Below are 26215 nucleotides of genomic sequence, written 5' to 3'. Positions count from 1 at the left end.
TCAGTTCATAATTTTCCTCGGTTTCAGCTAACTTGATACAAGACGGACGAGAGGTCCTAGTTGGGTTTAACAAAGCTTTCAAAGTTGCCATTTCTGGCACTACCAAAGGACTAGGAGTACTTTCTTCACTAATTGTCAAGTTTTCAAAGCTGAAATTTCCAAAGACAGGGTTCTCAACATAAGAGTCTTCGAGCTCCCCGCCTTCACAAGAAGAACTACTAGGTTTGTCATTAATCAAACGACCTAGAGTGTTTCTTTTCCAAGCCCGCTCTCTAATGACCTCGGGCATACACTAGAAAAACAAAAATACAAAGAAAAATCCTAAAAGGAAGGGAATATCTAAGCAAACACAAACAAGGCTGACTCCACCACAACAAACCTACTGATTTCTAGCAAACAAAAAGCATGATGGCTCCACTTAGATTGTTTCTAGACCAGCTTCTAATCCTTCGAAAGGGAATTCGTTACAATTTAAGGAAACCCCTCTGGAATCAATCCGAGTCAAAGTAAGTTGAATAGAGGCGAGGGAAGCTCAGTGGAGCTTTGATACCCAAGGCCTCACCAGTATTACAAGGCGGCGCAGTCACGCATTCAACTCACAAAAACCATCATGAACTTCGAAGTATGCTTAAAAGGGTAACCAATACTTTTCGAACGACTTTCCTACTAAGCTCGTTACCCTATAGGTCTCGTTCTATTCCAAATTTTAAAGCTTAGGTTCGCGATAAGTATCGTTTTCCTAAGGCGGGCAAAAAGAGAACGGTGATGAAATCCGAACCCTTATCTTGTATGACCAGTCCTTGCCCTTTACTAGGAAATTAAAGCAGCCGTATTCAGTTCCTCGACATATATGCAAACGAAGGAATACAGTAACTCTCTAGCAAGGGATTCGCGAGTGTTTCGACAAACTTACCTCCCGTTCCAGACGGGGGATGAACCGTTGAAGTCGACTCGGGCCACAACTCCAATGTCGTGTACGAACCCGAGGGGCCGAGACGATATCGTAATCGTCGTCCTTCTCTGCACACAATTTATATTTAAAACTACCCTTCCGTAGGTTTTAAAAAAAAATAAAAAATAAAAAAAAGTCCCAAAGTTCAATGTCCGAAATTAAAAAAAATGTCCAAAAATAAAAGATTACAAAAATAAAAACCTTAATTACAGTTTCTAAAAATAAAAATAAAAAAAACATAGAATATCTATATACAAAAATTTTCTTCTTCACTCCTTTTGGATTCCTCCTTTCTTTTCTTCTTTGGCTTCGCTTTTGTTTTCATCACTTTCTCCCCTTTTCTTTAGCTCAGTTCCAAATCTGAAAGCAAACAAGAAATACCAAAAGGCGTAAAAAGGAACAAATAAAAAAAACCTAAAAACAAATTTATAAAAAAATCCGCGTCGGCGGCGCCAAAAATTGATGGTATTTTTCAATGATGTTGTAGTAAAAAGGTTCGTTGAGACTTGTGAAAGAAAAAGAATTTAGACTTAAAAATTAAAGAAAACTTAACTCAAAATTTGATTTCAAGATATGAGAAAATAACCAAGATACTGATTCCACTATTACACATGAATGAATGAATGATGGTAAATAACCCCAAAACTCTAATTATCTTTAAGTCCCTTATTTTCTAAACTCACAAATAATCAGGCAAATTCTCAAAAATTAATTGTATCCCCTAAGCATAGATTATCTAATCAAAGCATAACCTATCTAATTGAATCACAACTAATGAAGAAAATTATGCAAACAATTAAAAACTCTGCAAAAGCAGTGATTGAGTGAATTATAATTAAATATTAGAGAAAATATAATAGTTACCAAATTATTCATGCGTAAATAGCTTCCTCATTGCCTTGGTTGTGAGAGAATTAACACATCATCATGTTTGAAACACGCTCGAAATTCATTATTATTGCTCAAAAATGGTTTACAAATGATGAAAAGGGAGAAATATAATGAAAACCGGGTTTGTAACAGTTATATGTGTTACAAACCAGAACGGCCCACATTATGTGTCACTGATACTGTAGAAAATATTCTAGCCATTCCGAGTCCTAATTGAGTGACCAAGAGATTTTCGCGTGGCTGCTGCATGTTGGAACATATCTCTTGGTCACTAGAAAATCTCTTGGTCACTCAATTAGGACTCGGAATGGAAAATATTCTAGCCATCTCAGAGGCACATAATGTGAGGAACATATCTTGGGTTATCTAGCCAAATTTGATCGAAAAAAACACCCATACCAGCTTTGTTATGACAAATCACATCTACCCATGAAGTTTCAGGGATTGAATCTCACTAAATCACGTCCAAACATCCGATTGAAAATATTCCAATTCTCTTCACCATTTTCCCGCCAAAACAAAATTTTGAATTTGTTAAAGAAGGTCACCCCTTATCCAGTGGTCTCCCCTTATCCGTTGCTGGAGTCCGAATGACATATGTCCTCTGGGGTGCCTTTAACAACTTTTTGAGCCGAATTTTCCATCAATATTTATTTCCAAAAAATACCTACAAACACACAAAACACCATAATAAGGACGAAAACAAGTACTAACAATACGAAACATTGATGACAAATTAGACACATAAATACGTCTATCATACATGCCTACCATTTCAGACATCCACTATTTGGAACATGGGGTTCCTGTATTAATTTCCATCACTACACAACCCTTAGAGTTAGAGAAGTTTTATCTTCCTTCTTGTCATTTGAGTTCACCTGAAATTGAGATAAAAGAGAGAAAGACGGCTGCACAAATTTTCCGAGAATCAGTGAAACGAGATGATAAAGAAATCAACCGATCAACTCAGGTTTCATCTGGCAGTTGAGCAGAAGAGATGGTGGTTGTGTTTGAGATCGAGGAACTAGGGTTTTTATGTGGATCAATCTTGTTGAAATAAGAATCAGAAGAAGGGGAACTCATGTCGGAACTATGGGTTCAATGGAAGGTAGAGTCATGGTTTGATTTGCAGAAGAAATTTGATGAATCTTGTGATAATTAATGAAGAACAGAAAGGGGATATGATGTTACGGTTTATTTCTGTTATTGAAGGTCGAGACTCAGATGCATGTGCTGATGGAGTGGAGAAAAAATGGAGTAAACTTGGTGCTGCAAGGATTTAGTGAGTTGGGTACCCATTGATTTCAGTATGAAGATGAATTTGAGGTTGATTTAGGGTGTCAGTACAAACATGGATTTGCAGTTACAGATGGTGGTATTTATTGCAGCTATGAATGTTGATATGAAATTACAGGGTTAGATGAATGCTAGGCTGTTTGCAGTTGATTTGAGGCTGAAATTGGTTTGGGTACTGCTGTGTTGATGAACTTAGGAAATTAATGAATTATCTTGATCACTTGATAGTCTAGGGCATTTGATAATAAAAGAGATTAAATTGTAATTCTAATCATGTATTCAAGCACATGTTTAAGATTGAAGATGAATTCCTTGACCAATATCTTTATCTCATTGATTATTTCTCCAATTTACTTTGCTTTTGATTTACTCTTATTGTTTGCTTAAAATCAGAAATCCCCCGAATTGGCTACTTAGGACATTGAATACATAATAACCACAATTGCCTCTCTGTGGAAACAAACTCTTTCTTATCATATACTTTAGGAAAGTGAAATTATTTTTGACGCATACGACATCGATCAACTACATCTCATGTACGCTGATGACTTATTGATAACATATAAGGAAACCCCTGAAGGCACCAATCATCTCAAACATCTGCTACAAGCTTATGGAAATGTAAGTGGGAAATAGGGTGTCTTGCCATCTGTGTTAAAATGGAGATATTTCATCTATCGTACATTTTCTCGTGGGAAATAGCCTGAAAGGGAAATAGACGGTTTATTGCAGCACTTTCAACTAGGGGTGTAAATAATACCCGAAAATACTCGGCCTGCCTGTACCCGTCTGACCCCGCATGTATCCGAAGTAGCCCAAAGCCTGTTATGGCTCGTCATGGGCCACCCAGCCTGGCCTGGATTAATTTATTGGGCGGTCTCGGGCTTTGCAATTAATTATGATGCCCGGCCTGGTGCCCGGCCTGAAAGCCTTCTATGTGCCATTAATCATTTAATATCCTCTTAAAAAGACTTAAAAGTTACCATTTTATAATTGTCAATTTTCTGTCAAGAAAAATAAAATATATAGTTGTTTTTACTTATAATTCGCCTTTTAAAAACATTAATGGTAATAAATTTTCTTATTAGAAAGTTTATTGTACTCTAATTAATTATTTATTATAGGTTAAAATTAAAAGTTTGTCATTGTAATTTAAATATACAATAATACTATCATTTACGGTATGCAATGTTAGAAAGGAAAGGATATTGTATTAAAAATAAATATATTTAATACCATTCATTTGAAAATTTAAACTTAAAATAAAAGAAAAAAAATTCAAAATAGTGGCCTGTCCGGCCCGATCTGGCCTGCCCGTATAAAAAACAGACTTTGGGTAGCAAATTATCTACTTTTACCCGGCCTGCCCGTCCTGAATTTGTTTACGGGCTCACAAATGATAAGTCTGGCTTGCCCGGCCTGTCTTAGTTTTTGGGCCGGGCGGCTTGGCCTGCCCGAATTTACACCCCTACTTTCAACATTGGGACCATCAAAATGGTAAAATTGGGTCGGGAGCATTTATTTGAGGTCTATCAGGTTTTCTAGTCGGTAAACTTGGCATTTCCGGTGTCAAAAACTATTCAAGCGGACTCCTTACGAACTCATTCATAGAACTTTGGTCCTTTATTTTTCGGTTCTGTTATCATGCCGTGTGGCGTGGAATCTAGGTTTAGTGGTGTATTACTTGCTTTTAATCATATAACTTTCCTCCATCATCTATTTGGCACTATTAGTTACATTTACTTTGTTGATCATGTATTTTTTACTAGTCATATTTCTTTTGCACCCTTTATAAGACGGTTAACTTGTTCTTTAAGCCAAGAAAGTCCAACAATCTGTTGGTTTTTTATCGACTGCCGAAGCATGATAAATTTTTCTTAGACATATTTTTTTCATCAGGTAAAAGAATTTGGAATGCGGGAGTCAATTGATATAAGAATTAAAGATATACTTCCTCCGTCCCACCATTAAGTGACCTACTTGGTTTTTAATTTTGTCCCACCGTTAAATGACCTATTCCAAATGAATGGGGTGCATTTCCAAAATTCTCCTTCTCCCTAAATGTCACGCATTTTCCCACTATCTCACTCTCACTCCCCATTTCTCCCTTCATTTTTCCTGAGTCTCACTCTCACTCTCCATTTCTTCGGTCCTATCTCCACCACCACCACCACCACCACCACCACCACCACCGTCAAACGACATCTCTTCTTCTACTACGATGACCACCATCATCTTTATCATCTCCGTCTTCTCATCTTCTTCATCTTCATCTTCTCTGTTGTTAGTTTTTCTATCTTCAATTTTATTTGAATCTGATAAAAAGATTACATTTTTGGGTTAAACTTAACATATTCTGTCTGGGTTTTGATTTTATGAATAATTCTTCCAAAGTTTGAAGTTGAATCTGATATAGGGTTTAGATCAAATTTTATTGGATTGGTATTAAATGGGGATAGGGATTTGATTATTGAATTGGTATTCAAGGGGGATAGGGTAGGATTTTATGAATTTGTCAAATTTAGGATATGTTCTAATTTGTGTAATTTGTTCTTTTCAGGTTAAAATTAACTGACCCATCTCAATGGATGAATCAAACCCTTAGGTAATGTGTTTTATCAGCTTTCCTTGTTGTTGCCATTGATTGACTGTTTTGTGTATGCATGTCTGAGAGAGAGAGACAGGGAGGGAAAGCTTAAGGCTGTACTTATGTTTAGATCCATGTGATGAATATGATATGATTAATTTGATGGACAACATGTAATTGAGGTTTCTCATATGATTTCGTAAGTACGTAAACTTATGAAGCATTGTTGTTGTTGTTGACTTGTTGTTTTATAATGAATTTTCTGAACAATATTACTTGCAGGGAACTTTGCTCGAGCCATAGGTTTATGAATGACTAAAGAGAGGGCAGTGAATATATGTATTGAGTTTCGTGATTATACTTCAAAACTACTCCTATAGGTGTGTACATTTGTAATTGTGTAAATCTTGTTTGCTTTTCTTTATTTGAGAGTAATCGATGCATTATTGGAATTTCTTTGATATGATTTGGTTTTGATGTGCAGTTGATCAGTACAAGTTAACTACTAGTAGTTGAATAGCATCGGGAAGCAGTGGAGCTGCTAACGAAATGTTTAAGATTGATACATTCCAGATATCGAGAATTTCATCTCTTTAAAGTAGTAGTAGAAGAAGAATAATAGGTTTTTGGGTAAAGCATACATTCCAGATATCGAGAATTCTTCCTCAGAACCACCACCGGCGAATGGATATTGAACAAGGTAATTAACCTCATCAACATCATACTCTTTCTTTCTGATTCTTGAATGTCCAGAACTTTGTCTGATTCTTGTTGGTGTTGGATGAGCAGTGATTGAGTTTTTAGCTCATGTTCCGTTGCTACAACGGCTTCCGGATTCATCTTTTGCTGAGATCGCAAAAATAGTGCAGTTCAAACATTACAGTGAGTAGATTTGTTTCTTTTTCTTGCTTTCTAATTTTGGATTGGGTTTTTGTTAATCTTTTTTTTCGGAATGTAGACCGTGGCGAGTTCATCGTTCGGGTGGGAGACGCCGGAGATGAAATTTACTTCATTTGGGAAGGAGTGGTAAGAGAAATGAAAATTGATTCTATAGGATTCCTAATTTTTGGTTTTGGTTAATTTTTTTATGCAGAGCTAATGTTACTAGGGTTCATTTCATTGCTACTGACGATAGGACAAGTGCCCATCTCAAAGATTTGCATCCCACAGAGTGTTGCTAATACTTGGCATCCATGTAGCAAGCAACAAGAATATGACTTGTACAACATTGGAAGCGTCACAACAGCATTTCATAATACTGATTCCCATGAATCCAACAATTTAGTTGGAACTCCCGGCCGTAGACTTGTCTCTAATTCATCGTATCCACTTTCAAGTCATTGGCGCGCTTTAGCTGGAGGAGGAGACTATGATGTATGCGCGGCCAAGGCATGAAGAAACATAAACTATGATAATCTTATTGTTTATTTGTGTATGCACACAAGGTTAACTAGTTTCATGTCTTACTTGCAGGGGAATAAAGTGCCACTTGTGTCTCCATATGGAATTCATCAGCTACATATCTTCATATTTCTTTCAATTTTCAGTACTCATTGGAGTTTGCATTAGTCACCCTGCAAAAGCTTTCAGCTCTTTCTAACGAGGATGATGTGATGGATACACACAAAAAGTTGATGAATGATCTAGGAGGGATTTCTCAAGATGGAGATAACTCAAATGTTTCTTTTGTCAATGCAACAGTCAAGGGTCTGCGCTTTGTTTTAGAGCAGCTTCAGGTTTGTTTTTATGTGTGTCCTGCTCGTTATTTGGTTCCACTTGTTTTATTCTCAGACTTTTAAGAAGTAAGGTTTCATGATACTCTAGATTAACAAATGTAACTTGAGTTACATCCTTATAGGTCCCTATCTTTCTGTTGAGGGCCTTACATATTTGAAACGTACAATAGAGTTAGCAAAAGTAAGTTACTAGAAATTTCACCATCTTAGGTAAAGAAGAAAGCGACTGAATTTGAACTAGCCAACAAGGCATAAGATTTGCCTGGAGATAGCAAAAGGTTTAGCTTATCTTCATGTGAACTTATGAGTGTAAAGATTACAGGCTGAGTGAAATGAAACCATGTAAAATTACATGAAAATACCAACACAGTGAAATGAAACCATGTAAAATTACATGAAAATGAACAGCTTATTGTGACTGTTTGTCTCTGTAGATAAAACCATTCGAGGTTTTCTTGCTGGAGAAACTATGTATGGTTTGCTGAAGTAACCTTTGCTAGCAGCTGGAAGGCTTGTTCCAGAAACTACATAATGATATCATTGCCATGTGTTTCGCCAGCATTGCAGAAATGTCTTAAACATGAGAGGTAATTAGTTGCTTCCTTCACCAGATTCTTATCCACTTCGATTTGAGTAGGAAGTTCACCAATGCGTGCAAGTTTCTTTTTCCCTATATGCTGCAATTTATAATTGTTTCCTCCATGAAGCTTTAGAACCTCTACCATGCATAGTTGCAATGAGAGGAATACGTCATTCAGAGCTTGTGCCGATAATTCATTAAATACTTTATCCACAGCCGATAAAATTTCGCCAACAGTAGTAGGCGCCTCTCTATGATGTAACGATTGTATAGCCCTGAAAAACCCTAGATCAAGAACGTTCATGTCGGGACTTTGTGAAGGTTGGAATCTCAACCTAATATCAAAACCTTCTTTTGCGGCTTCTTTTAAAAATTCTTCATCATCCACTTTAATATGTGGTTTCGCATTATCTTGTTGGATGTAGATAGTTTCCCCATTATAGTTTGGCCACTTTTCCCGAATGGCTGGTAATAATTTCTTAATCAAACAAGCTCTTGTAACGTCTTTGTTCACTGATTCAATTGGTTTATCTTCGAGTGTTCCAGCCGGACGATTTTTGCTCGTTCGCTTTGCTTCCTCCTTTATTACAAAAGGAAATATACCTATTTTTCCGTTAAAAACTTCATTCCCAAACTCATCGAACCTAGGACGAGCTACTGCTGCCAAAAACATGACCTTTTTAATGTACCTTTTACTTTGACATGTACGATATGGTTCGGTTTCTTCCGGATGAAGGTAGTAATTCTCTGTTGCTTTTGTCATGAAGAACCACTTCTCATCTATATGTATAACATCATAATTGGAATTGACCATTATATTATCCTTGTAAGGGTTAAGCTCAAGCATTCCAAACAGAATTATAACCGTGTTTTCTTGGTGTCTACTGTGAAGGCTGGTTTTATTGCGTTCGTGTGTTTTTTAATTGCTCCTTTCTTGACGTATCTATGTACAGTTGACTTGGGCATATTCAGAGCTTCGGCAATGGACCTTATGCTAGTACGTTGTCGCAATGGTATTTCCATAATCTTGCTTAAATCAACCTTCCTGGGTTTAGGACCAACTCTGGTTGGTTTTCGTGAAGACACGTCAAAAGGTAAATCCTTTGCTTTACAATCTTTTCCTCGTTTCCATATACGTTTTACTGTAGACTCTGATACTGAAAATAGTTGCGCTGCCATTGTAACCGAGCCTTTTCGCACTCTTCCGTTGTTACTCTCTTTCAATAAGAAATGGAAAATACTTAGACGTTGTTCATTTGTGAGATTTTTTTTATTTCTGGTGGGAACACCTGATTCTCCGACATGTGTCGTTTCTTCAAGAGTTTCTGTGATTGTTTCAGGAAAACAAGGGCTTGAATCCGTCTCCTCCAGCTCTTTGTTGTTCATACTGAACTTCATCTCCTCCAGCTCTTTATTGTTCATACTGAACTCCATCTCCTCCATATCTTCGTTGTTCATCATGTACTCCTCCTCCAGTTCTTCGTTGTTTGTAATGAACTCAATCCCATCCATCTCCTCGTTGTTCATCATGTACTCCTCCAGTTCTTCGTTGTTCGTAATGAACTCAATCTCCTCTAGCTCCTCGATTATCACCATCACCTTAATTAATTCAAAAGGTATTGCCAATTAGTTCAGTTAGAGGTCATTAGTTTATAAATGCAACCTTGGACAAGGAGTCTGATGTTTGACCCTAGAAATCTTTGATGTAAAATAAGGGTGTAGTTGATATAAACCTTTAGGATTATCTCATGAAAATTTCGGAAGTTGCTTACAGTTGAAAATTAAACGATAATGTAGTTGATCTAAACCTTTAGGATTATCTCTCAAAGTATTCCTGCTTACAGTTGAAGACCAAATGATAACTATGATGCACTGCTTAACTTAGTATATCTGCAGTTTCTACAACTATTGGATAATATATTGATGTAGAGAGTAAAATCCATTTGAAATTGGAGTATCTTTGTAATTGCAAATTAGATGATGCAGATTCTTCTGTTAATTTGACCTTGCTTTCTGAAATCTGTTATTTCTACAGGCTCCCAAAAGAGGTGTAAAGGCCCTAGTTATAATGAATTCTTCATTACAGTTTGTAATCCTACATGTGCAGTGTTTTACATCTGCTACTATGCTTCACAACTTAAGATGATTTCAAAATGAGGTAAAGATTTAGAGATTTAACTTAGAAGTTTTGTTTATTCTGAATCTCAAATTGATTTCCTGCTGTACAATACTCCTGCTTTGAGAATTTGATTTGATATTTTTCAGATCTGAAATTTATCTCATTTCAGGTGGAGATTTGATAAACTTTTCTTGTTGATTTTTCAGATGGAGTACATGCGTACATATGAATCACCTGAAGTTTATGAGTGAAGAGAGATCTCAGATTGAATCTCCTGAGTGAAGATATATCTCAGATTAAATCACATGAAGAGAGATCTCAATTTGATTTTGGAACCTTGTTTTTGTAAAAACCAAATTAATCTGAAGTTTAGTATACTTTTGATTTTTCTTGTAGAGATCAAAGTGATTTTTAGAAATTTTGAAATTCGAACGGATGAATATTGAGAAATCCGACCGAACAGATATGTTGGGTTTCTGTATTGAAAATGAAATTTGGTTTTTTCAGATTTGAAAAGTTGGAGATTGGAGGGAAGACATAGCTGGTATTAGAATATTTTTTGAGGACAAATACGGAAAACACAATTGGAAGTCACTCTCTCTCCTACTTGCCTTAAAAATTATGCAAATTTCAACTAGGTCAGTTAACAGTGGGACGGAGGGAGCATGTGAGATTATAAAGAAGAGATCATTTCCATGGATATGAAAGGAGAGCGTAATTGTGTATGGTAGAGAAAGAAAGAGAGTGCCCGGAGAAAATGTTATATAAGGAGACAATTGTGGTGTATATCTTTATTTTGCCGTAGGAAGTTACAAAATACCAAGAAGAGAAATATACATTATCTTATATGCTGAAAATAATTTTTTTTTTTAATTTAGATTGTGGTTTTAGTTTATGCCTTCCGGAAAACTTTAACGGGCACCTTGACCACACATTAGTGATCAAGTTGCAACAAAATATGCTACATGTTTAACTTGTATATCAAAATGTAATGATGGAAAGTATATGCTTTTAAGTTTATAATTATACTCCCTCCGTTACTAATAATAGTAACTTGGTGTCACCTTGAGGATTTGCATCTAGGCCTGTCAATATCTGTCCGATATCCGGAATCCATTTTCGAGTATTCGAGATCCTATAGGATTTTATCCGTTTTATTGGATATCGAATATCGATCGGATATTCTATCGGGTATATCTTCCTTAATATATCAGAATCGGATTAGGCTCCATCCGAATTGTTAATATCCGATATCCGATAGAACAAGGACTTATTTGTGATTTACCCTAACCATATCAGAGTCCAGTAGAAGAGTAAGGAAAAATATCTGATATCTGATATGAAATGTTTGAGAAATTGAACTTAAATTTCAATTATGAACATGTTTTACAGGATTTTTAACATTTTTTATCAGAGCTGGATATTATCGGATAAATATCCGATATCCGATATCTTAGCCTATCAGAATCGATATCTGATTTTGATATCCTATAGGATATTATCAGATATCGAATATCCGATAGTTCTTAACCTATTAGATACGGGTTTCCAAATATCCGACGGATATTCTTCCATTGACACCCCTATTTGCATCACTGGATGTTAGGTCTGGGCCGACCTATGCGCAGCATCGTAAGTTGCATTTCTTTTTTTTTTTATATTTTTCTTTTTGGTTAACTAGTAGGTGAAATCATTTCTTTTTTGTGAACGGTGAACAATGATTTCTATTTATGTTGACGGTGTATAAATGATTAAAAATGATGATCAAAAAAGTTGTTCCATTAGGCCAAGCACTATGGTTCCCCAATTCCCTACCCTATCCCTCATATGTAGGAAAAAAACGAAATTGTCAACCACTATGGTCTCCCATATCCCTACACAAGTAGGGATATTCCTTCCATACAAGATAAAGTGGATCGAATCTGATCCGCCTTGTAGGGAAGGGAAATCACACGGCTACTCAGTTGTTGTATGATTTTACGCTTTATGGTTACTCAGTAGATGTGTGGCAGTTGATACGCTGAGTAGCCGTTTCCATAAATATATTTGTTTGACCTTTTTTCGTTTATACCTCTCTCACACCTGATCCTAACCATCCATCATTAATAACGCCTCTATCTTCTCCACCGTCGGATCCCAACGGTCATTTTTTCAAAATCCTCTATAAATACCACTCTAATTCTCTACTCAAATCCCCTCTTCTTACAATTTGTTTTCTTCACTAAAATCTCTCAAATTTTCTTTTTTAAGAGTTTCAAATTTTCTTTTGCTCATCAATGCTGGAGACTCAAAGGCAAAAAAGGAAACATAGAGCGAGATTTAGTACTTTGGAAGATTTTCACATTGTTACTCAGTATTGTGATATAGGTGAAAGTAATTTTGAAGATAAGAATAAGTTTATAAAATCTTTTTTGAAAAATTTGTAGAAGCTTGTGGTGGGAATCGACACGAGCGTACTGTAAAAAACGTTCGTAATAGGTTTAGCGTAATCAAGAATGAAGTGGATAACTTTTCTGAATGTGTTGCAAGAGTTGTTACAAGTAATCCGGACTTGGACTCTAATAATCGGGTATGTTATCTAAATATGTTCATTATAGTTGTTGTATATGTTTGTACATAGTTTTATTTATGCGTATCTTATTTATGGTTTGTTTACATTGATGTAGATGATAATTGCGAGAAGCTATTATATTGAAATACACAAAAAAAAACTTTACTCGAGATAGTGAGTACGACATGCTTAAAGATGTACCAAATGTACAAGTAGGTGTAGTTGAAGATATGAATCAAGATTCTAATCCTATGTCATCTCAATATCATGGAAATTTCTCAAATATGTTTAATGATCAAACCCCATCTTCTCAGAATCCATCTGCAAGCCAATTCGTCGAGACTCCATTTGCAATTCAGATTCCAAATGCTTATAATATTCCTAGCGGTATCCCTTTTCCATTAGTATATACCCCTAGTACGAACCCAAATACAATACCTGTATTGTCGTCAGGTGGATTTACAAAAGACAAATGCAAGTCGAAAGCTCCGAAAAAATATAATATTCCTAGCGGTATACCCAAATATATTTAATCATTCTTTAGGATTGTTATTCCGAAGACTATATCAACATATGATGCAGGAACATATCAGCGATAAAGCTATATTTCGTCGGGATTGTAGGTATCAAACTTGCTTTCAATAGCTGATAACATTCACCATGAGGAAAATTGTCTCATGTCTGGTTAAGATAGTCTAAACGAGCAGCGGTTTTCTGAAATTTTAAAAAAATAAACTTAACTTAAAATAGTTTTAATTTTAGGAAATAATAGAAATTTGTTATAAAATTCTTACCCTTTGTTCATATGACATTCCAGGATTACGTATGTTAATTAACTTCGGTCTGAATCGTGACAAAAGTGATGACCTCCTTGTTGATCTTGCTCCACCTAGATTTAAGACCTCCTTTGTCTCTCGCATTTGGATTTCCGGATATGTTATCAAAATATTCAAGTACATTCTTCAAGAATTGGTTGCTAGTGGCTTGAACTGCGTTCAGAATATTGTTTTTTGCTTCAATCCATGCTTGCGCAAGAGAAACATCTTCTTCTTTGTTGAATCTCATTTTTATAAAACAAAATAGGAATGAATGTTTGGATAGCTTCATTTGGAAAGTGATTTGATATATATAGAGATATGATGAGAGCATATAGAATTCAAATTGTTTTTTTGACGTTATACAATGATAATTACCAGTACATATAAAACTAAAAAAATAGTCGTTATACAGTGAAATTACCATTACATATAAAATAAAAAGATAGTCGTAAAAAAGTAAAAAAAAACTAGACGCTTTCATTTAGAAAAGTAGCTAAAAGGATATGAAAAATTGTCTGTTCAGTTATTTCATTAAACGGCTCCGACATTTGCAACCATGGATCTTGACCATTACCCTGATGTTGGTACGTTTTTATACTTTGATTGAGTTGTTCAGACAAATTATAAGGATGCTATAAAGAATTTTCTTGACTGTTTGGAACAAAAGAACCCGTCGAGGTCCCGAATCATGAGACTGGCCTGGGGTAGATGACTCACATGTATATGATGGTAGATACTCTCTGACAAATCTCTGATGGAAATTTGAACCATATTTGATTTTGTGTTGCAGTCCTTTGTGTGGTCGAAATAGAATTGTTGTAAAGCCATGTTTTGTTGTGGCGCATCCTGATATGCCTCGCACCACATTTCCTGTATACAATATACACCGACATGAGTTTAAAATTTTTTCATAAAAAAACATATGAATTAAAGGACGTATGATACTCACAGTTGTACCCTGATTGACATTATAATTGGGTTTAGGATATTGTCCCAAATACTCCATTCCAATAGGTATATCAATCGCCTTAAATTCCGGGCCGCATATTCAAGTTGTCGGATTTGTTGGTGGATATGGGAAGAGATGACTATCGACGGGCTCCAACTCTTCTGTGTATGTGCTTTTTCGTGGCGGTGCTGGTCGGCGTACATAAGCTTCAGGATCTTGCATACCATACAAATCCCTTTTTCCTTCATGTACAGTTAAACCTGAGTACTTCCCAACTGACCTCTTGCTCCACCACAGCTTATACTCATGATCGGGTACTTCCACATAATGCAAGGTATTAAGTTGAGTGTCGGCGTACAAGTAGTGGGTGTTGATGTCTACTGTTGAATCAGCAGGATTGCACGGTATTACTATCATTCCAAGAACTTGTTTGAGACCGTTCACCCAGGTACAAGTCGTTGTGACCAAATGGATCATAGAATACCCTCGGTGTTACAAAGATTCGTTTAGCCTCTACCACCTCGGGGTTAGTTTTCCATTCACTTTCCTCCCATGACGACCATACTACAGAATTGAATAAGAAGTTGTCTATCAGGTAACGCAAAAGAGTCACTGAATGGGTACCTGTATCACTCTGTGCGCCTATGTTTAAGTCTCTTTGGTTTTCATCATATAATCTACCAGTCGGCCACGGATCTATAAGTAACTCATTCTCCGGCTTTACATAGGGAAATAGACATCGGAAATATGACCAAAACCAAGACTGCAACAATATTAGTTATTATTAACGACTAATTGCTTTATAAGGTCACCAATAATAAACAAGTAAAGAAAGTAAGATTACAAGTGGGTATGAATTTTACCATTAATGGATACAAAATCAATTGCAACTCAGGCGAGTTGCTCGTTATTCCAGTACTCAAGCCCCATAACATACTACCGTACAACGTCGAACCCCAATCATAATTCCTCGACACATTTAAATCCCTCTTTATACTTATCCATTTAATCTCAACAACATTGTTCTTGTTTGGGAAAAGAACATTCCCAAAACACCACATCAAAAACCATCTTGCAATTTTCTCCTGAAATACAACATCATTGTCTAGGCCGACTCTATTGTCAAGAAACAAGTTAATCAAACTCTTCTTGATCCCCATGCATATACTCACAATTTTTTTTCTCAAGTCGACGAAGTCTTCTTGTCTAACTTCTTGTATTCCTGTTATGACTCTAAATTCTTGTCCTCTCCTTCTTCTTGTTGTAGCTTCCACGTCAATATATGGGAGCAAACAATCTATGGTTTCGGGAGCAATCTAATGCAGTTGTTCAATACTCATTTCTTCCAATGATATGGGATTTCCTTGGCCAATAAGAATTCCCGTAAGTTGTGTAATGTCTAATGGGGTGAACCGTATTTCAAAACTAGGGATGTGAAAATGTATTGGTGGTATGTCACCACCTTTTAAATATACAACTATTTAGGCAGTTGTCTTGTAGTTTTAGATAATGTACTTTGAGAATTGAACCAAAGCCATAGTCGTCTACAATTTTTCTAGCATGTGGAAATCTACAAACTGCGGTATACATTTCATGAAGACTGCTCACACTACTTCGATGTTTCAGTGGTTTACTCCTCTCATCTGTCGAGGTTGGGATTTTCACTTTATGCTCACTATGATCTTTTGAAGAAACCGGAATTCTATCATCCATAACTTGTTGAAAATTATCGGAGTACATCTACAACACACATATACACAAAATCATCAAAACAATCCATTAAAAAAAAATCTACAATATATTGTCTCAAGCAACAAAAAATATTAGCCACATTATCTATCACATTACAACAAAGTCAACAATCAATCCAAAATTATCCATCCCAATACAATTTTTCTGCCAACAATCTATCCTAGACATAATACATATTCATTTAATCATCCATCAATCCAAAATTATCAATAACAATACCATATCCAAATCAAAAATCATTCATAAACAACAACCACTTTGATTCAATCAACAAAATATGATAAATTCAATCTAACAATGTCTCAAGTTTCAAACAACATACAAGGAGACATTATAATCAACCTAATATCTCCAATTTAATCATAATCATAATCAAAATCAAATTAAATTTAAACCCTAAAATTGAAACACTCACCTTGGAAGATTTTGTTGATGAAACTCGAAATTGAAAAAAAGGAAATACTTCACCGGGGAGTAAGGAACAAACCAATTGAAATTTAGCTCCTGAATCACACCCAAGAGTCTTGAAATCGAAAGGGGTTAAAGAGAGGAAAAAAATAGAGAAGAAGCAGGAAGAAGAAGAAATGGCCGAGCGATCGACCTTGCTTCTGATGACTTAAACCTAAAATACGACTACTGAGTAGCCGTATGACACTATTCATACGGCTGCTAAGTAGCCGTATCGTATAGGGAAGGAAAATAAGGACATCATAGTGAGGCTGCCTTCCTTGTGATATCACTTCCCTTTATTTGAGGGATAGGGAAGGGATGCCCTGCACCATAGTGCTTGGCCTTAGATCAGATTTACAACAAAATTTAACTTGCAAATTAAGAAACAGAACGAACTATCACTATTTTTTGATACAGAAGTAATTATAAATAAAAAGAAGGCATTGACATAAGATGACCAGTACTTAAAACATGAAAAATGTTAGTTGGAGACATCCTTCGTAGTATTGTAACTATCACTGTTTAACCTCCATCAATAATGGTAGATAGGATGTAACAGTTTTCTCGCGAGAAAACTATTCAGAAAATTATATTTAGTTCCTCGGTGATATACTCTATAATTATATCAGTTGACTCCACCATCTCATATCCTTTTACTAGATCATTCGGTAAACTGATCATAATGCTATTAGTAGATATATTTTTTTCTTCCCTTATTGTTATTATTGATCAATGCAGTGATATATCATCTTCATTCTCACCTTATTATTATTATTGTCCTGATGGGTTAAAGAAGAAAAAAATCACCAGACCAATAATAATAAGGTGATGGCATGATGATCGGTGATTCACCAGGCCAATAATAATAAGAAAAGAACCACCAGGCCAATATATCAGTTCAAATGGCATGATGATATGATGAACTAGAAATATATGCCCTATGCATATCACCGATTCACCGCATTTAGATCTAAGTGAAAATCAGGAAGTGCCACAGTCTGTATTGAACCCACTCAATTTTACAAATGATTTATGGAGTGAGTATTTATAAAATTTTGGTCCTTTATTTTACGGTTATGTCATCAAGCAGTTGATTCGATTATTAATTATTTGTTCCTTAGCTTTCAATCATAAATTTTTCGTGCGTCCGCTATTTGACACTTAATTCGTGTTTGTTTTTTGTTGTTCATTTTTATTTTACATCCATTTTATTTATTTTTTCCGAAAGGAAAAGTTATATTGAAAGAAAAAAGAAAAGTCGAAGCTCAAGGTACAGACAACTAAGACATTTCAGTTTACAAGGCTTACAGACTTCATCACACATTCTATCATGACTTCACCGCACATATTCAATGCATCTCTGCCCTCACACAAACTCAAACCAACAGTCATGCTCACAAACATATGTAGTATGGTCTCCCAGTTGTGCACAACTTGGTTGTAGCTGATAAAACTGAAGGTATACAAGTCCCAATTCCAGAATACAATGGTCTGTTTCATTTTATACATATAAATAGGTGAATCTTTTTTTTAAGCCAAAAATGCCCAACAAAGTATAGGACTTTAATTGTTTTCAAAAAATAATACATTTTCTCTTAGTCGTCATGATTTCTAAGATTAATCCAGTAAAAGTATCCGAGATGTTGGAGTCAATTGATATAATAACAAAGGAGATCGATGGACGCTTATATTAGCTTTATATTTAAACCGCCACGTCGGTTGTTTAACAAACAAGGATGAATTCTTCATCCTTATATTCTTAATATTTTTTTAAGCAAAGAGTATATACCATGTTTGAGTTGCATTTTTGTGATACATCAAAATTGTAATAGTGGAAAGTATATAATTATGATTGTGATTGTGTAAATTTGTGTTATCATATGCTGTGTTCCTTCTGAATACATGTACGAGAATGAGAAGTTATTTCTTGACTTCCTTAAAAGATAAGTTTCTAATATATAAAATTGTCTTGTATTCTAGAATCCATGCTAGACCACGAAAATAAAAAGTTGTAGCGTCAGTGTCACAGAAAAAAATTTAAGGAAAAAATGTCTCTAAACAGAGCGGACAGATCAAAAAAAAAACAGACACATGAAAAAGACAGGGAGTAGTTTGTAACCGAAATAACAGAAAAGAAGTCCACTATAACAGTCGAGTTGCGGGAAAAAATTGATTAGAGAGAAAATGAAAATTTTCAACATTCTTCACAGAAACTACAATAATCTCACCAGTAGACAAACCCTAATTTCTGTAACTTCTAGAATTCATAAATTGGGGGTTTTTAGAAATCGCCGATTCTCAACGATGACCAGTGAAGAACCAGAACTTAAAGAGTTCACTAATTACTTGGATAATCTCAAAAATTACGAGAGATCTGGTGTTCCAGGTGGAGCAGGAACTGATTCTGATGATGGATTTGATATGGGAAGAATGAATCGGTTGATGAAATGCCTCGGAAATCCTCAATCAAAATTTAAGGTTCGAATAACAGATTGTTTTTGGCTTATTTCGATAAAAGGTTAGAATGTTTTATTTTCCAGTTGTCTATTAAATGTTTGATGAATGTTCTGAATGAAAATTAACTTAATACACTGAAATTACTACGAAGTCATGGCACATGATTTATCTATTTACCATTGGGTTAAAGCCCCCTTACACAGTCTAAGGTGAAAGTTGGAAATTTTACGGTGAATCTAGCTACTTGTTGGAAGATAAGAAACCCCCTTAGTTCAAGACGGTACTAATTGATTCCGATTGCTAATACTCTGCTGAATTTTTAGTCAGAAGGAGACCATTTCAAGTTTGAATTACCAGGGGACATTCCTTGTTCACTGGATCACTAACTTGTCTAGTTGTATCTGTGACTAGTAGCTAGTAGACCTAGGTGATGAAACGTACAAGTTCATTTAGGGTTCAGTAACTGTGTAACTTAAGCTCTGATTGCTGGAGTAACTTGTGGATTTCTTATTTCATGTATGGTTGCCAGTTCTTTTTTGTTGACTCAAAAAGTTTGTTTTGTTCTCGGCTGAAATGTTCTATTACTCTATGTGGTTTACTAACATGAATAAAATATTGCAGTCTGTGCACATTGCTGGTACTAAGGGAAAAGGATCAACTGCGATGTTTCTCTCCAATATTTTACGGCAAGAAGGGTACTCAGTTGGATGTTATACCAGGTAAGGTGTTTGTGATTCATAATCTTCTTCCTTTTGTCAGAATATTCTTTGAGGTTTTAAGAAACAAAACGAGTTGGGAACTATTGAAGAGAACAACCTAACCGTAATGATTTTCTTATCTTTATGCAGCCCACATCTATGGAGTATCAGAGAACGCATTCTGTTAGGAAGAAATGGAGAACCAGTATCAGCAAAGTCATTGAATTCACTTTTTCTCCGAGTTAAAGATATTCTTGACCGGGCATTTCAAATGGAAAATGGATCTATCAGCCATTTCGAGGTATTTATTGGTGAGATGGGATACTTATTTCCACATGTATATTCCCCATGCTAATATTGAACATGCTGATTTAAACTTTATAAGATTGTTGGGATCCAATTAAAACCCCGCTCAGGAAATTAGTGGTGTAAATTTGTCGAGAACTCTTCTTACACTCATTGGTCAAGAAATATGATCTAAATCTAACTATAATGTGAATTGAGCATCAAAATTTTTTTAGCTTCTTTGGTTTATGTTATATGTATATGTAGGTTTAGGGAGGAAGCATAATTTGAACCCTTTTTGTTCTGATCTTGGACTTACCTAGTTAGTCAGATTCTTGTGTTTGACCATTTACTTAGTCATGATTTTGCTTCTGTGGTATTGGGTGGCGTACCTCATTATGCTGTCATCTGTTCTGACAGCTATAGAATTTGCAGGTTTTCACTGCCGTAGCTTTTACCCTGTTTGCTCAAGAGAATGTTGATATTGCAGTTGTTGAGGTAAAGTTCTTCCTTTTTCCCATTTATTTCCTTAGCTTCTACCAGAACTCCACTCTTTTTCCTAGTCTTTGTTTTATCCACTCTCTTTCCTAGTCTTTGTTTTTTAACTCCTTAAAATCCTTTCTTGACTTTTAAGTATTTGTGACAGGCTGGCTTAGGTGGAGCACGAGATGCCACTAACGTGTTCTCTAGTTCTGAACTCTTAGCATCAATTATAACAACGATAGGAGAAGAACATTTGGCTGCGCTTGGGGGATCCTTAGAGAGCATTGCAAAGGCCAAGTCAGGAATCATAAAACAAGCCTGCCCAGTTATGCACTTTTTCACCCCCCATTCTTTTTGCACATTAAAATGAGCTCAATAACAAACCCCTTGAGAAACCAATTCATTGTTATCAATTTGCATTGTTAATTAACTCGGTCTAGGTAAATTCTCCAGGTGGTTTTTGGTGGGCCATTCGAACCACAAATTGAATCCATTCTCTACGATAAAGCATCCTCTATGGGTTCACCTATTGTGTCAGCATCTGCCCCTGGTAACCGGAGCAGCATCAAGGAGATTATGAGAAATAATGGAAAACCATATCAGATTTGTGATATACTCATTGATATTGAGAAAGACCTACGGTTGGTATGCACACCATCACTCTCTTTGATAGCTCACATTTGTTAATAAAAGTTTATACTTTTTTACCTAAGAAGTTTCATGCTGCTTATGCAGTCTACTGAACTGTTTGATGTGAGAATGCCTATGGTTGGAAGTCACCAACTTCAAAATGCTGTAACTGCTACTTGTGCAGCTCTATCTCTTCGGGAACAAGGTGAGGTCTTGTTCTATGGAGATAGTAAGTTCTTCTTTAATAGTGAGAATTTATTTATTAATTGCAGTATTCTGTATTTGTGTAGGTTGGAGAATATCGGATGAATCCATCCGTGTTGGTTTGGAGCATACTTGTTTGACTGGAAGAAGCCAGTTCCTAACACCTAAAGAAGCTGATGCAGTTGGGCTTGCTGGAACAACAATACTGGTTGACGGAGGTGTGGTTTGTATTTCTTTTAATTGTTATTTAAACCATCCTGTTGAGAAAAGTCTGAGGTCTCCCATCGTGTAGAAGCCATAACTATTTGCTGAGAGACTTTTCAAATAGTAAGTGCTTAATATTGATCAAGTTCTTAACAATATCTGAACTAACTTCTTGAATTTGTAATGTTTCTTCTAGCCCATACGAAAGAATCTGCCAGAAGTCTAACAGACACAATTCAGTTGACATATCCAGATGCACCATTGGCCCTTGTAGTAGCAATGGCGAATGACAAAGACCATTTAGCTTTTGCGAAAGAACTTCTTTCAGGTGTGGCTATGTTATATGTAATTTTTATAAATAAGAACACTTATAGTTCCGTAAGAGAGTTGAATTCAGCTTCTCTTTGACTACTTCAGGGAGTACACCAGATGCTGTTATATTGACAGAAGTCAGCATAGCTGGAGGAAGCTCCAGACTGACTCCAGCTTCCAAGTTAAAGGAATGTTGGGTTCAAGCTGCCACAGAATTGGGTGTTACCTTTTCAGATATAGGGATCGGAGGCGTGGACAAGTTTCCAGTGGAGGAACAAGGTAAACACAAATGTGTAGTCCTGGGTACTGGTAAATCAGTGGAAGAATCCATGAACATAGCCAATCAGTTACTCAGAGCTAGAGTATCAGATAGTGAGTCATGTCTCATTGCAGTCACTGGGTCTCTTCACATTGTTTCGTCCCTTTTAGCACCTCTCCAGAGATAATTTGTTTTCTTCACTTGAAACCTAAAAACAATGTAGTTTTTATTTACCCTTATAATCATCATCATAACGTGTGTTTTTTTCACCATGAGTGTAGTAAGTCTGTAGAATGTGGCCGCAGTCTTTCGTTTTTTTAGCATGAGCTAAACAAGATGTCATTTGGTATTCAATCCAGTAGGCCTTCTCCAACTGCACTCTTTGTTTTTATAATTTTGAGCTATTTTCAGGAATCTGTACTTTGAATCAAAATTGAGAAGAGGTGGAATGGTTAATGCCTAAGTTTTTTATTCCTTTTTTACACATGGCATGAGCCCCTGACATATATGAAGATGAAGCGAGAAGCCTCTAAGCTGAGTAGACCCTTCGTTTTTGTTTACACAGCCAATCCTGGGATTGGTAGGTCCAGCCTTGCAGGTAATAGGCCAGAAGGCCTGGAAAACTCCCTTGTCAGGAAATTTAAATGACCAAATTTTGGGGCGGCATGCAGTCATGATACGTGGTATGCTTTCAGGTGAGTATATTCCAGGTGTGATCATTTTGACTGTGACAACAGTAAGGCCGGACCACTGAAAAAACCACCTACTCATGCAATAAAAACAAAGAAGAACTATTTGACTGTGACACTAGTAGGAAGAGCACGTAATATAGTAACATTTACTAAGAAAAAAAGAAAATCATCTCATCTGATTGAAAATGGAAGAGGAAGGAGACATGATGAAGATCATGAGACCAGACAATAATACTGGTGATAAGCAGCAGGAGAAAATGGAGGAGACCGTGATAAGCAGTAAAGAAAGTAGAAGAGAAGATGATGAAGGGGAGCAGCAACTACCTTTAATGGCACTGAATCATGTATCTAGGCTTTGCAGAGATGTGAACAAGTCAGTCGATTTTTACGTTAATGTTCTTGGCTTCGTGCAAATCAAACGTCCTCCAGCTCTTGATTTCGACGGTGCCTGGTAAGATATAATTGTTCATTTAAGTTTTTTCATGAATCACATAAAGCCCAAAATATTGTTCGTTTCCGTGGTTATTCATTAGAACATATATGCAGGTTATTCAACTACGGTATCGGAATTCATTTGGTGCAATCAATGGAAGAAGAGAGATTACCGGACCCGGAACATGAATTAGACCCCATGGATAACCATATATCGTTTCAGTGTGAGGATATGAGTGCCATGGAACGGAAGTTAAAGGAGAGGAACATCAAGTATAAGAAAAGAATGGTTGGGGGTGGTGATGATGGAGCCATTGACCAGTTGTTTTTTACGGATCCAGATGGATTTATGGTAGAGATATGCAACTGTGAGAATCTTAAGCTTGAGCCAGCCGGTAATATGGACCGGATTCGGTTACCTTCAGATCGACATAACCCTCCTGTTGAACTTAATAATCAACGTTCTGATTCAGATTAGTTAGGTTTGAGTTTTTGTTGTTTTACTCTAGGGGAAGAGGAAGGTATTGCTTTTGTGTTGTTTTTTTGATTTTCTTTATTTTAATCCTTGGAGATGTTAAAAATTCATGTCTATTTGAAAATGGTGAATGTTATTGATTTTTGTTTGGTTTCCACATGAACAAATGAGGCTAGTAGTACAGCTGACTGTATCATGGTGTTTGTTTATTTATTGACTCGGGTCTGAATCGGCTCACTGACACGGAATCTGAATCGCTCTGTGACTCGACATGAATCAGATATCATGACCGACACAAGTTGGATATCAAACCGTTCGATTTTTACTTGTTATTTTACTTTGAATCAAGATTTGTTTTTTTTATTTGTTCTTTTACTTTGAATCAGATTTGGTTTTTTATTTTGAATCAGTCCGACTCGTGATATGTGTTTCTACTTTGAATCAAATCTGACTTAGGACGTGACTCAAACCTTTTTATTCGTTTTTTGCGAATCAGATCTGACTCGCAACCTACATTCTTCTACTCTAACTCAGATCTGACTCACGACGTGATCCGGACCAAACTGCTGACTCGCATATTTTTTTTGACTGTTTTTTTCTTTTTTTTTTTTGTAAGTTCGAATGCATTCAAAAGCCTAATTTAAGGAGTCAGGAACCCTTATATCATTAATACTAGAGCCTTATAATGTTGGATTAGGATTTCCATCCCTTGCATTAGATTTATGTAGTTCTAAATACAATTAGGTGGAGTGCTGTTCCAATCAACAAGATTAAAGAAGGTTGTTGCTTCTTTTGCAAAAGTATCTGCCACATTGTTAACTAATCTAGGAATGTAAAAGAATAAATAAATTTGGCAACGATTAAATTTTCTTTTTACTTCATCCATAATTGTTTGATTCTGGCAGGAAATTTGAGAAGGTTTCCCATTTCAAAAAGGTTCCTGCAATCTCCTTCCACACTGAAGTTTGTCAATCCCCTTCCTGTCCCCCATTTGGCTCTCTGCAACTTTTCTAAAGCTTCCGCTTTTTCTGGGGTAGAAGCTGTGAAGGGTCCTGCTCTGCCTTAAGGATTAAAGAAAAACCTGTAGGCATATCCATAGAAATCCAAGCAACATATATATTGAGTTTCTATTGTGTTCTCCTAGGAGGAATCCATTTAGGAATCTCAATTTTATCTGTTGTGATCTGTCTAAAAGAAATATTATCCTTATACCAAAAATCTAAAAATCTTTGTATTTCTATAGCTAATTGAGAGCTTGTTGTTGTTGTTTTTCAAAGTCTCTGTTGCATCTTTCCTTCCAAATGAACCAGAATTTTGTCAAGATTTCTATGGGTATAGTTGGGTCTTTCTTTCCTAACCATTCCTTACAGATATCCCAGAAAGTAATAGATCTGTCAAAGTTCAGATCGACTGGGAATGGCTCAGCTGCCCAAACCGACTTGGCAAAGGGACAAAAAAGCAGCAGATGTTCTATGGATTCATAATCTTGACAACCAAAAGAACAGTTAGGATGAATATCCTTCATAAATTTAGATAATTTCAGATTCGTAGAAATAACATTTTATAAACACTTCCAAGAAAAGATTTTAATTCTGTGAGACACATTTATGGTGGGTTTATTTGCAGAATTTACTGTTTCCAGGAATTTATCATCCCATGGAATTACAAATTTCGGGATTCATGTAAATTCCTTGTGTGTTTGGTAACTCAATTAAAATTTTTAGGATTTATAGAGTTTTCTTGTATTAAAGTCTTTATACCATTTGGCATTACCCTCTAATCTTAAAATTGCATATATGATAGGTGTCTAAAAACACCTCTCTAAGTATCGATTGGTATGCTTTCTTATCTAGTTTTCTTACGAAATTGCATTATTAGCTTTGTTTTATATTTTATGGGAATTTTGGAGCTTATTCTCGAAAAGAACAAGAAATCGTCCTATTGACCAAGAAAAGAGGCAGAATTATCATTGCACGGGAAACCACTGTAGTATTAAGAAACAACTAGCTGAAATCCGTTATGAGTTACTGGAGGTAGCCAAAGAATGTAACCATTTGATTCTAAACGGGTTTATTATAGGCACCCATGCAATTTATTTAGGGCAGCCACGAGTTAAGGGCAGTTTGTATCACGTCTTTACGTGACTGGTAGGTGGTTCATCGTGTTCACGACGAGCAACACTGGTTCAGCTGGTGTCGAGGTTAGCAGGGTAAATGGGTTTGAGAGCAGAACAAGAAAGTTTGGTTGCTGCCATTAACGGTGGTTGCTAACACTTTTTGATAGAAGGTTGACGTCGTCCTATGCTATGAGTATTTCTCGATCTCGAGTTGACTTGTACAGAGCTTGGCAGTGGCGATGAGATCAGCTGGTTGTGTTATTCATGGGTTTTGTGGTTGACGG

General features: G+C 36.0%; 3 protein-coding genes and 1 long non-coding RNA gene across 8 annotated transcripts; all 4 read left to right on the top strand.

Annotated features, from left to right (window-relative positions):
• The first annotated feature begins 5251 nt into the window (after positions 1-5251).
• Positions 5252-7117, top strand: LOC113320499. Of its 4 annotated transcripts, none has more exons than XR_003346129.1 (6): positions 5252-5425; positions 5703-5747; positions 6012-6109; positions 6214-6429; positions 6519-6611; positions 6688-7117. It is a non-coding gene; the product is annotated as an uncharacterized LOC113320499 (long non-coding RNA). The 4 variants fall into 4 exon arrangements; XR_003346130.1 differs by having other exon boundaries at positions 5252-5747; positions 6688-6755; positions 6865-7117; XR_003346128.1 differs by having other exon boundaries at positions 5252-5747.
• An 86-nt stretch (positions 7118-7203) lies between these two features.
• LOC113320498 lies at positions 7204-10670 on the top strand. Of its 2 annotated transcripts, XM_026568406.1 has the most exons (6): positions 7204-7465; positions 7900-8052; positions 8999-9139; positions 9386-9661; positions 10081-10203; positions 10371-10670. In XM_026568406.1, exons 2-5 carry the CDS (start codon positions 8046-8048, stop codon positions 10200-10202), a joined length of 546 nt encoding a protein of 181 aa, XP_026424191.1. In that variant the 5' UTR covers positions 7204-7465; positions 7900-8045; the 3' UTR covers position 10203; positions 10371-10670. The 2 variants fall into 2 exon arrangements, 1 of the variants encoding a protein (XP_026424191.1); XR_003346127.1 differs by lacking the exon at positions 9386-9661.
• Positions 10671-18747: 8077 nt separating this feature from the next.
• On the top strand, positions 18748-22687 carry LOC113321187 (dihydrofolate synthetase-like). Its single transcript, XM_026569068.1, has 10 exons — positions 18748-19162; positions 19763-19860; positions 19990-20140; positions 20560-20622; positions 20771-20932; positions 21061-21252; positions 21343-21442; positions 21528-21659; positions 21842-21973; positions 22063-22687. The coding sequence occupies exons 1-10, from the start codon at positions 18869-18871 to the stop codon at positions 22401-22403; spliced, it is 1665 nt and encodes a 554-aa protein (XP_026424853.1). The 5' UTR covers positions 18748-18868; the 3' UTR covers positions 22404-22687.
• Positions 22688-22786: 99 nt separating this feature from the next.
• On the top strand, positions 22787-23952 carry LOC113321191. The gene is made up of 2 exons (XM_026569071.1): positions 22787-23359; positions 23455-23952. Exons 1-2 carry the CDS (start codon positions 23094-23096, stop codon positions 23816-23818), a joined length of 630 nt encoding a protein of 209 aa, XP_026424856.1. The 5' UTR covers positions 22787-23093; the 3' UTR covers positions 23819-23952.
• The last annotated feature ends 2263 nt before the right edge of the window (positions 23953-26215 follow it).

The sequence above is a fragment of the Papaver somniferum genome, chromosome 11, assembly GCF_003573695.1.
Source record: "Papaver somniferum cultivar HN1 chromosome 11, ASM357369v1, whole genome shotgun sequence".
In the NCBI taxonomy this organism is placed as follows: Eukaryota; Viridiplantae; Streptophyta; class Magnoliopsida; order Ranunculales; family Papaveraceae; genus Papaver; species Papaver somniferum.
Note: the sequence above shows the minus strand (reverse complement) of the source record. Positions and strands in the feature narration are given on the sequence as shown.

Coding starts and splice junctions, on each gene's coding strand:
- LOC113321187 (XM_026569068.1), top strand. CDS start 18,869: ATGAAAATTTTCAACATTCTTCACAGAAACTACAATAATCTCACCAGT. Junction 20,623..20,770: donor TTGATATTGCAGTTGTTGAG/GTAAAGTTCTTC, acceptor TATTTGTGACAG/GCTGGCTTAGGTGGAGCACG. Junction 21,974..22,062: donor TGCGAAAGAACTTCTTTCAG/GTGTGGCTATGT, acceptor TGACTACTTCAG/GGAGTACACCAGATGCTGTT.
- LOC113321191 (XM_026569071.1), top strand. CDS start 23,094: ATGGAAGAGGAAGGAGACATGATGAAGATCATGAGACCAGACAATAAT. Junction 23,360..23,454: donor CTTGATTTCGACGGTGCCTG/GTAAGATATAAT, acceptor ACATATATGCAG/GTTATTCAACTACGGTATCG.
- LOC113320498 (XM_026568406.1), top strand. Junction 9,140..9,385: donor TCGTGAAGACACGTCAAAAG/GTAAATCCTTTG, acceptor TGATTGTTTCAG/GAAAACAAGGGCTTGAATCC. Junction 9,662..10,080: donor CACCTTAATTAATTCAAAAG/GTATTGCCAATT, acceptor TTATTTCTACAG/GCTCCCAAAAGAGGTGTAAA.